At 49.9% G+C, this 11,188-nt stretch overlaps 2 protein-coding genes across 4 annotated transcripts in view; one reads left to right on the top strand and one right to left on the bottom strand.

The window, feature by feature from the left end:
• Positions 1 to 11,188, top strand: part of MLH1 (MUTL-homolog 1) — a 171,877-nt gene that overhangs the window by 86,797 nt on the left and 73,892 nt on the right. The window lies entirely within an intron of this gene.
• LOC148036626 (uncharacterized) lies at positions 5 to 616 on the bottom strand. The gene has a single exon (XM_087678809.1). It carries the CDS (start codon positions 614 to 616, stop codon positions 5 to 7), a length of 612 nt encoding a protein of 203 aa, XP_087534935.1.

Raw genomic sequence — 11,188 nt, 5'->3', positions numbered from 1 at the left:
ACCGTCATTTGTGGTGCCTCTCCATGACTACCACTCTCCCTCCTCTGTAGAAGGCGAGTTTGCCCTCCTCCCTGGCTGCCTTAATTTTTGGCATGCACTCCCTCATGTGGGCTAGTTGGGTTGGTGTGAGATCGTCACCCAAAAACACACCGGTCCCCTTCAATGTACGGCGTTGAGCTAGGAAGTCTCTCCTAGCCTCCATGGTGGAGAAGCGGAGAATGAGTGCACGCTCTTTTGAGCTCTTCCCTTCTCTACTTTTCTTGCCCACTCTCCAAGCGGAGACATGCGTGTCATTCTTAATATTCATTAACGTGTATATCACCTTGGTGCCCTCATCCACTTTTTCATGCATCTTCAGTCCCGTCACTCGAACATGGAGTGCTCTCATTTTCCTTTTTTGTTCCTCCTCCAATGTGTCATTGATTATGGTTGTTGTAGGTGCGTGTGCTAGGTGTTTCCCCTTCTTTGCAATTTGAATCCATTGCTCCGCCTCCTCTACTTGCTGTTGGGTTTGGTTGAGCATCTCTGCCCAAGAAACAGCCTCCTCTGTCATCTCCTCCTCCTTTTTTTGGAGTTGTTGTACTTCCTCTTTGATATGGGTGAGCTCCTCAGTCATGCTAGGTTGAATTTTCCCTTCCTCTAGCTTGGGGCTGAGCTGAATGTCAGTCGGTAGCTGTCTAAGTGATTGAATCTCCCCATCTTGGGCTACAACAGGAGGGACTGTGGGACTAGGAGATGGCAGCAGGGAACTGGGGGCTGCAGAGGTCGTGGATGGGGAGTTGATGGATGGCGGGAGAGGTTGGCATTAGGTGGCGTAGATAAAGCAGGCAACGAAGAGCTGAGGTGGCGCACGTGACGAGGGGTTGTGGGATGGCGAGGGATATGACGGTGAGGCCAACGGGTAGGAGCTGGCTAGCAGGCGCTGTTAGCGGAACGGGATCGCAACTTGATGTGGAGTTGGACCTAAAGTGGAGCCGTCGGATGAAAATGACCTGCCCTGTCGTGCGTGTCGAGAGAGAGAGAGAGAGAGAGAGAGAGAGAGAGAGAGAGAGAGAGAGAGAGAGAGAGAGAGAGAGAGAGAGAGAGAGAGAGAGAGAGAGAGAGAGAGAGAGAGAGAGAGAGAGAGAGAGAGAGAGAGAGAGAGAGAGAGAGAGAGAGAGAGAGAGAGAGAGAGAGAGAGAGAGAGAGAGAGAGAGAGAGAGAGAGAGAGAGAGAGAGAGAGAGAGAGAGAGAGAGAGAGAGAGAGAGAGAGAGAGAGAGAGAGAGAGAGAGAGAGAGAGAGAGAGAGAGAGAGAGAGAGAGAGAGAGAGAGAGAGAGAGAGAGAGAGAGAGAGAGAGAGTTAAACGTCCTGCGCCCGTCTGGCCCTCCTGCCGCCGCCCCTCTGACCTGCGGGCTTGGCGCCGCCCTGCCCTCTCGCGTGTCGCTACCCCCTGCGCCTCTTCGTCGTCCCCCTGCGCGCCTTTCGTCTTTGACCCGCCTGCGTGTTGCGCCGCCTTGCCCTGTGATTTCTTCGCCTTCCTGCCCTGCGCGCCGCCTGGCCCCTTCCTCCAGGGCAGCGCAGGCTTGACTGGATCCTGCGCGAAGCTGGGGACCAGCAATACGTCCCTCCGCAGGATCGACCTCACCTAACCTAGCTCGTCCTCTGCCAGGACGCGTGTGAAGACAGCAGTATGGCTGGCTTGGATTTGGATTTTCTTGACCGGACGGTGGCAGCCCTTGGCCCTGATTCCGATGCAGAGGAGCCGGAAGTTATGGTGCCATGCACGGAGGAGTTACCGCCGAGTTCTGAACAGCCGCCTGCCGGCAAACGCTCCAAGCATACGCCTGATGAGCCAATGAGTCCTCCGGAACGCTCCTATGCGCAAGTGGCCTCTGATCCTGCGGATTCGCAGGAAATTGACTGGGAGCATTTGTTGGACTTCGCCAATACTCTGCTTGGTGATTATGTCCAGCATAATACCGAATGTTTTTCTGTTGCGGGAACGGATGATGTGCTGGAAGCCACGGTGGACCCCAAATCAGTCTTGCGATCCTTCTCGGTGTTCTATGACCGTGCAGTTATACTTTTCTTCACTGGCAGGATCCCAGTGCTTTCGCACATTCGCCAGTGGTTGCACCATCTATTGCAAGGGGAGTCTGTTGAGGAGATCTTCCTTGGACCTCGCGGGTTTTATGAGGTCCTGCTGAAATCAGAAACGCATCGCGCTGAGCTCCTGTCCAAGTTGCCGCTATTCTTTGATCGCCGCTTGGTCCATGTGGTGCCATGGCGCCCCATGGCCGACTTCCAGCGTCTGCTTCAACGCGAATGCCCGGTGTGGGTGGAGGTGGAAAACTGTCCGGCGGTCTATTGGCCCATGTTGAAGGATGCGATGGCAGTTGTGGGAACAGTGCTAGTTCCCCCAAGCCTCAGGGCGATGAACCGCAACCGTTTATGCATGCTTTGGGACACGGCCAGGAAAAGGCCCGCGTGGCTTCGCCTCAATTGTTCGGGCATGCATCCTTTGTATTTTCGCTTAAAATGGGGCAACTTTGCGGGCCATTGCTTTTCATGTGGTAAACTGGGGCATTTCATGGCCGAATGCCCTGAAAAGCAAACATCTTCGGAGGATGCGCAGGTTGTGCTGCCCAAGGACGACATGGTGCTTGATGCCACGCCCTAGGAAGCCTTTCTGTCTCCTCATGTCATGGATAAAGGCAAACAACAGGTCCTGAGTGTGGATTCCCGTCGCACTGACTGGATTGAGGCACGTCCTAAAAAAGGTAAAAAGTTGGATGCAAGCCTGGCGGATCCTGGGCCTCCCGCTTCCCAGGATTCCGTGCGCACATATACGCGCCGGAAAGAAATGGCCACTTCACAGCAGGCTGCGCGTCCTACGGCCCCGTCGGGCCCCCGCAATCAGTCTCCAAGGAGAGCCTATACAGACGGCCCCAGAGGCCCACCTGCCAAGCTGGCGTTCGATGCCCAAGGAAATGTTATTACACCCTGGGATCGGCGTTATCCCCGCCCCTCTCCCAAGGCAGTGGATTTCCCTTCTACCTCCAAAGCAGGTCGCCAGAATTCTTTCGCAGTATTGGCTGATTTTCTGGATGAGGGTGTCCTGGATGCTCTCGCGGATAAGGTGAAATCGAGGCAGCAGGCGCCTCGTTCCTGACTTCCTTCTTTGAGGATACATGAAGATAGCCACGTGGAATGTGCGAGGCATTTGCTCTCGCCATAAGCAACATGCCATGTGGACCGTCTTGCACGAGAACCAGTGGGATGTATTGTGTGCAGTTGAGCACAAAAGTCACGGTGAAGCAGGAAAAGTGATAGATTGTCATGGATTCCGTCTCTTTTATGCAGGGACCCATGCTACGCACTATTCGGGCGTGCTGATGATTGTCCATGAGAAATATCAGCCTGTCCTTGTTAAAAATGATGTGCAGGGCCGTTTTCTGGTGATCGAAGTCTTATTTGAAGGAGAGATTTTATTGCTGTTGGGCCTCTATGATCCGAATGATCCCGCATCCCGACGGGATCTTTGGTCCACTTTGCAGGGCTCCATGTCACTCGGCCGAAGGGGGTTCTTGATGGGAGATTTCAATATGTGTGTTGACTCTTCTCAGTCCACTTCAGGGCATTCGGTAATGGATACGCCGGAAAGCCAGGTGTGGAGTTCCTTTGCTTTGCACGTGCTCAAGCAAGATCTTTGGTCGTGGCTTCACCCTTCTTTTCCAGGGTTTACTTTTCATTCCGCACAATATGCAACTACCTGGTCGCGACTGGACAGAATGTATATCATGTAGGGCGATGATTTTCTTCCCGAGATGTTGGAAATGAAGGTCTTGCGGCAATATGCGTTGTCGGACCATTTCCCCCTCCAGCTTGAGATGCGGGCACACTCTATTGCCCCTTTTGTGCAATTCCTGGATAGGCTCCCTTTACGTTTCAACTCCTCTTATTTGAAGCATTCAATTTTCCAGGGCTATATGCAGCAGCTGATTGAGAGGTTCTTATTGGACTTCGCCTCTGAGGGCTTGCCTTCATTTGCACGGCTGCTCTCTAATGTGCAGCGAGTTGCTCACCAGTATGGGATCCATCATGCCTCGCTTTGCCGCCGACGTTGACATGCAGCAGAAGACTTACTGGCTTTGGTCCGTTCCTTGCTCCTGGATTCCCCTGATGATGATTTTCTGCTGTCTCTGGAGAGGCGGTTGGCCCATCTTATTCAAGTGTTTCAGTTGAAGTCTTATCAACAGGCTAAGCTGCACAACTTGACGGACACAATGCAAGATAGCGCCTGCCAGTCTCATAAGTTCTTTCGCGCCTTGCATGCGTCTCCGGCCTGCGAAAATATGATCAGACTCCAGGATTCGGAAGGTCGCATGGTCACGGATCCGCAGACCATTGTCACTATGTGCCGAAATTATTTTATGGAACTTCTTGGTTCCTCTTTCTAGCCTTCTAGCCAGGTTACGCATGCCCGCTCGGTCTTCTATCATCTGGTCCGCCAGCAGGTTCCAGTTGATATGCAAGCCGCTTTGGAGACGGATATTTGCGAGGACGAGGTTATGGACGTTTTGTTGCGCCTGTCGAATGATAAAAGTCCTGGCTGGGATGGTCTCACTAATGAATTCTTTCAGACCTCGGCCACGCAGTTGGTGAAGCCATTGGTGGCCATGTTTCAGCAAGTGTGGGAAACGGGGGTCATGCCCTCCTCATGGAAAGAAGGCCTTATCAAACTAATTCCAAAGGTCCCTTCGCCGTCAAAGTTGCAACACTGGAGACCAATCTCTTTGATGGGCTCCATGTATAAAATCTACTCCAAAGTGCTGGCGAATCGGCTTCACAAGCACCTTCCAACTATTGTGCATCCTCTCCAATATGGTTTCATTAAGGGCCGCAACATTCTGCATAATATCTTAAATGTGCAAATGGCTATTGACTATGCGCAGCACTCCGGTCAGGAAGTGGTATTGATCCAATTGGACCTGGAAAAGGCGTTTGATTATGTGGACTGGTCTTTCATTGCAGACCTCATGTCGGCTATGGGCTTTGGTACCCGCATGTCCCGATTGATCTACACCATTAGTGTTGAGGCTTCTTCCAGAGTTATGCTTAATGGTGGAGTTACAGAGCCATTTGTCCTTGCACGCTCGGTTAGACAGGGTTGTCCTTTGAGCCCTCTCTTCTTCGCCCTGGCGACTCACCCGGTCCTTTCAATGTTATCCTCCATGGCGGCATCTGCTCAGCTAGCCGGCCTGTCTCTTCCGTTGGGTCGGCACTTCGTTAGCCAATCTTTGGCTGATGACACCTTTATGATTTTGCAGGCAGACAGGGACAACATTCGCAGGGCATTAGATGTTTGGACGCTCTTTGGTCAGGCCTCTGGGCTTCGCATCAATGCCCTTAAGTCAGCCATTCTCAGTTGTACGGAGCCTGATCTACAGTCCTTAGGCTGGCAAGGCCAGGTGGTTTCCCGTGGCTCCATTGTCAGGCATCTTGGATACCTGTTGGGGGTGGATGTACGGCCAAAAGACCTGCTGGAGTGGATTTCACAAAAACTTGCGGCAAAGTTTATGTATTGGAAGTCGCAAGCGTGGCCATTCCATGTCCGCCTCAAAGTGGCCCAGACAATCATGCTTCCAATGCTAACATATTTCCTGCCTTTGTTGCCATGGACGCCTACTACTTTGAAGGCCCTCACTCATCCCATCCGTTTCATGCTGTGGAAGGACTCACTGCAGGCCGGCATTTCCTGGATTTCATGGTCACACGCATGTACCCCTAAGCGCATGGGTGGAGGAGCTATTTTGGATGCACACACTCATATGTTAGCTCTCCGTTGGTCCCTTTTTCGTGCCATGTGTGTGGACCATTACCCATGGACCATCATAGCCCGTTATTTTCTTGAGAACAGCGGGCTCCGCCATGGCAACACACGGCTTCGGGCCTCCTGGTGGCATGTCCTTAATGCTGACTCTCGTATTTCCAGTCCCTCTTCCTCTTTGTTACTGCACTTTGTCGGCTCTTGGAAAGCGGTGCTCCAAAAGGCCCGTTGGCACCCAGTAGGGGACCGCTTGCAGACTAACTCCTTTCAGCTGGAATTGTTGGCAGTATCGAGACTCCTTTCATGGGAAGATAAACATCAACTCAGACCAAGATTTAATCGCATGGCCCGTTTAGGTGTGACGTTGGTTGCGGATGCTACCCTTACCAATCGCAATGTCCTCCTATCATTTCGGACTGCTCGGCGACTCTTCAAGATCCCGCGTGGATACCGTGCTTTATGGGAGCAGCTTTCGTCGAAGCTTCAGGGTCGGCAACCCTTTCCGGCCTTGACTGTGGATCGCCCTTGGCAGGACTGGGACCTTGCAGGCCGCCTGAGTCTGGAAAAGGCCTCTACTAATCAGGTGTATCATCTTCTTGTTCAAGATCACCAATGGCTGGGAGAGAAAGCTAATACTGTTTGGGGACTGCGGAAATCGCTGTCATGGTGGCAGAAAACGCTGATGGAGGGCTGGCTAAATAAGACACCTTTCAAATGCAAGGTTTTTCTTTGGCGGGTGATGATTGGTGGACTTCCTCTGGCCTCGGCCCTTGCCAAGCGTCGCATCTCGAATGGCAATTGTTTCTTCTGTACCACACCGACGGAATCGGCCCGACATCGTTTTCTCTCTTGCCCGCTCGCCAAGAATATCTGGTCGCTCTTGTCGCACATTTGGCGCGCGGTGGTGGGGTTCTCGCTAACTCCTTTCGACTGGGTTTTTGTGCGTCCGAAGTATCCCGCACCGCCACAGTTGCATGAGAAGATCTTATTTCACTTTTTCAGATATTGGGGATGCTGGCACATTTGGACCACACGCAATGCTTTTCTCTTTGATTCGGCCTCTAATGTACCCCGACATATTGCCAGGCTTAAAGGGCTCTTGCATTGGCAGCTAGATATCATCCGACACTCCGACTTGCTCCCTCGGGAGGATTTGCATCCGTGGCATATGGCAATTGCCTCTGGGTCGTTGCCATGATTGGTGTAACCTTTTCAGTGCATTACTACGGGGCTTCCCCTCACGTTGGCCTAGGGCCCTCGTGTATCTTGTAATCAGAAAAAAGAGAGAGAGAGAGAAAGAGAAAACCTCTTCACATGATGGCTTTGTGTCATCATGTATCTTGTAATCCTGTAATCTTGTATTTTTTTCGTAATTAATACAATTACCTTTTACGAAAAAAAAAAAGAGAGAGTTAAACGTCTACAAAAGGCTAAGTCGGTCTATGAGACCAAAAGGTTACATACAAAATGTCTGGGAAGTTTTCCAAGTCCTTGTAAAGCTACTATCTAGTGTTATGGTAAACTAGGTGAGTAGGTACAAAATGGTATACAGAATTGATACAATCTAGATGCACTTCAAGTGCAGTGTGGAGCTGCTCATGGAGCATGGTCATCCTAAGATGTCTTGCATGGGCATGTCTAGCATGGAGAGGCTGAAGCAGTAGGGTATGGTTGAGAGAGAGAAATGAAAGAAAAGGAAAGTTATATTAACGTTTACAAATGGCCAAGTTGGCCTATGAGACCAAAACGTTACTTACAAAATGTTTGGGAAACTTTCCAGGTCCCAGTAAAGCTACCATCTAGTGCTATGATAAACTACTTGAGTAGGTACAAAATGGTATATAGGCTAGGTACAATTCATATGTGTTCCAAGTATGGTGTGGAACTACTCATGGAGCTTGGTGATCCTAAAATGTCCAGCATGGGTCTATCTAACATCGAGAGGCTGAATCGGTGGGGCAGGGCCCTCCGGTGGCGGCGTAGTATCCCTTGCATTCTCGACATGTGCCTCCTGTGTGGGCGGGGGCCGGTTGGGCGTGGGCGTCAAGCTTTGCTTCTTGCCATGGCTATGGCTAGGGTGGTCCCCCACGGTCGGGAGGTCAGTGGGGCTAGTGGGGGCTCATGGGTGGGGATGGTAGTTGGCTCTCGGTAGAATTCTGTGAGCAGGCGTTGGGTGACTTCCTGCCTTTGCTTTGAGGTCCGGAGGAGGTCTCTGTGGTGTTGTATTTCCAAGAGGAAGAGCCTAAGGCATCTCTGGTCCTTGAAATCCATCACTTTGGAGAATGGCCCGAATCCTTCTCTGAACAGGTAGTGGAAGTGTCCCCAGATCTCATAGTGCGTTGGGCACCTGCATATGTAGTGTTCTTCTGTCTCCGACTCGAGTTGGTAGATTTGGCAGATCCGATCTTCTAGGGGGAGGGGGTGGGCCCCGTATCTACCTGTCTCGACCCCTGGTGTGAAGATGTACGGATCTGTCCGATGGCGGTTCTTACTCCATGGGACAAGTGTGTGTCCATGTAGCTTGGGCAGGTAATGAAGCTGTCCCCGGAGATATGTGCAGGAAGTGCTCCCGGTAGAAAACCTTCTTTGTCCCTAGGTCTTCTGTAGGAGTTACCCATGTCTTGGCCGTGTGTAGCTGAATGATGTCCATTCTGATGATACGGTTCACCTCCTCTTGGCTGAGCTCCAAGTGGGGGCAATCGAGAGAGAGAGAGATATGAAATGATATATAAATGTCTGCAAAAGGCCAAAATGACCTATGAGACCATGAGTTACAATCATTTGTGTGACGGTACAATTGTTTGAAAAAAGAATAATAAATGAGAATGTGATAAACAATACAGGTAGACTAAGGGCTATAAGTAAAGAGAGCTCTAGCTGACAAGTAAAGAGTTCCAGTTGATATGATCCCATGGGGATGTAGAAGGCTTGGCGGGCAATAATCTCCTATATCTATATGTGGAAGTGTCCAAGTCACCCAATGCTGCATATCCTTGAGTCAGTCTAGTATCTATTGCCTCTATCATAGAAAAGGTGGGACCTGTGAATAGTACTCCAAGGTATGTATACGAATCCACATACTCCAAGCCTTCCTACCCATATGCGAGTTTAGGTGCTGATCTTCTAATCCACTTTGGTGTAGTGTTAAATACCATCACCTTAGTTTTACCGAGGTTCACTAAGAGCCCACTATCAAATGCATAAGAGTGCAGTGCATCTAGGTGTCTCTGTAGTCCCTCTGGGGAATCAACTATTAGGACAATGTCATTTGTGTATAAGAGGAGAGGTATCCAAGTGCAAGCTAGTGGAGATCCTCTATCTCCCCCCTTGGGATATGTAGTTAGCAATCCCATCAATGTAAAGACCAAACAATGTCGGGGACAGGGGCATCCTTGCTTCACCCCAATGGTGGAGTGAACATGAATGGAAAGGCCCTCAAGTGTTTGTACTTTGCCAACAACCCTCATACAGTGCCAAGATCCCCCCACTACGCTCCTTGGGTACTCCCATAGCATGTAGTCTGTGTATCAATCTATCTCTTGTCACTGTGTCAAAGGCTTTGGAGAAATCCACAAAACAACAATAGATCTGCTTGCCATGAGCCCTACCCTCGTCAATGATTGCTTTGAGTGTGAGGATGTGATCGAATGTAGAGTAGCCTTTCCTAGCTAGCTTGTTCTTGTCCTTTGAGCCTCCACATCTCTGCCCATTTGCTCAACTTCTACTCAAGGATGGAGACACAGTTTAGCCAATGTGTGTCCAACCTTAATAGTATGACTTGAGGATAGGTACAATGGTGTTTGTGCTCCAGCTCTCTGGAGGCTCTCACACATTGCTCTGTTAAATATGTAAGCTAGAGACTTTGCCACCAAATCTCTAGCATGAATCAAGTGCATGGCTATTGATCCATCATGGTTGTGTGTCTTACCTTTGCTAAGTTTGTCAATAGCCTCATAGACTCTACCCCTTTTAAAGAAGGTGGCTATGTCTAGGGTGATTCACCGTGGTGGGGCCACTAGTTGGTCGAAGGAAGCCTTTGTAGTTGGGGGGGGGGGAGTAGTCGATGCTTGGTAGAACTTTGTGAGTGTACGCTGGTGTGCAACTCCCTATCTCTGCTCCTAGGCACCACAAGAAGTGCTCTCTGTGATGGCGTAGCTCTAGTAAGAAGAGCCCGCGACATCTTTGATCTTGGAAATCCATCACCTTGGATTGTGGCTTAAATTCCTCTCTAAACAGGCAATGGAAATGCCCTTCGTTCTCATAATACATTGGATGTTTGTATAAGCAATGCTCCTCTGTCTTTGGCTCAAGCTGATAGAGTTGGCAAATCTTGTTCCTTTGGGGGGAGGGAGTTTGTGATTTATCCAGCTGTCTTGATCTATAGCTGGTGTGAGGATGTACGGAGTTGTCCAATGGCACATCGTACACCATGAGACAAGTGTGCATCTATGTATCTCGGGTGGATAACAAAGAAGCCATTGGGGGATATGTGCAGAAGGTGCTTTTGGTAGAAAGCCCATCTTTGTCCCTAGATCCTCAGTAGGTGTCACCCATGTCTTGGCTATGCGTATCTAAATAATGTACACCATCCTGACGATGCTGTTCACTTCTCTTGGCTGATCTCCAAGTGAGGACAATCCAAGTTGTACAATAGTGGTGGGAGGTGATCCATGTGTAATCCATGTAATTGTAACCATGCCTTAATCCGATCATACAAGCACTCAGTATCCCCTTGTAATGCTAGTTGTCTTGATGAATCTTTGATGAAATTGCAGCCTATTCTCAGGATCAGTTTCAGATGCCAGCCACTTATAAGTTTGGTGATGTCTTTGAGGGTCTTTTGCCGCTTGGACTGGGAGCTGCACCTGCTGTAAATGCAGAAACAGATGTATTAGAGCAAGCTGTTGCTGCTCCACATGCCTCAGATCAGCCCTTGGTTGATTAAGTTTTGCCTTTGGGAGTGGACCAAGCAGTTGAGCATGAAAGGGCTGTTGTAAATGCAGCAAAAACAGTCCTAGGATTGCAATTATAGACTCCCTAGGAGAGTAAGATCGATGCTCCTCTACCTCACTATATTGGAAAGGCTGCTAGATAGGCGGCTCAAAATGTAGAGGGGGCATATTTTGTGGAAAACTCAGAAGTTGATGCTCTTCTTGATGAACATGTATTGATGAGCTTACTTTTGGATGAGGATGAGCCTACTACATTCGACGATGCACAACAAAATGTACATTGGTTGTAAGCCATTGAAGAGGAGTTGGACTCTGTTGCTACTAATGATACTTGGGATCTTGTGAAGTTGCCCCTTGGCAAGAAGGCTATTGGCACTAAACGGATTTTTAAAGCTCAAATGCAAGGCCGATAGTTCCATTGACAA

Source organism: Lygodium microphyllum, chromosome 5 (genome assembly GCF_053477565.2).
Source record: "Lygodium microphyllum isolate KBCC chromosome 5, Lygodium_microphyllum_v1.1.10, whole genome shotgun sequence".
Lineage (NCBI taxonomy): Eukaryota > Viridiplantae > Streptophyta > Polypodiopsida > Schizaeales > Lygodiaceae > Lygodium > Lygodium microphyllum.
The sequence above is the reverse complement of the archived record's forward strand: the minus strand, read 5'-3'. Positions and strand labels throughout refer to the sequence as shown.

Bases quoted from the DNA above. Each gene is read 5' to 3' on its own strand.
- LOC148036626 (XM_087678809.1), bottom strand. From the start codon at position 616: ATGACTGAGGAGCTCACCCATATCAAAGAGGAAGTACAACAACTCCAA.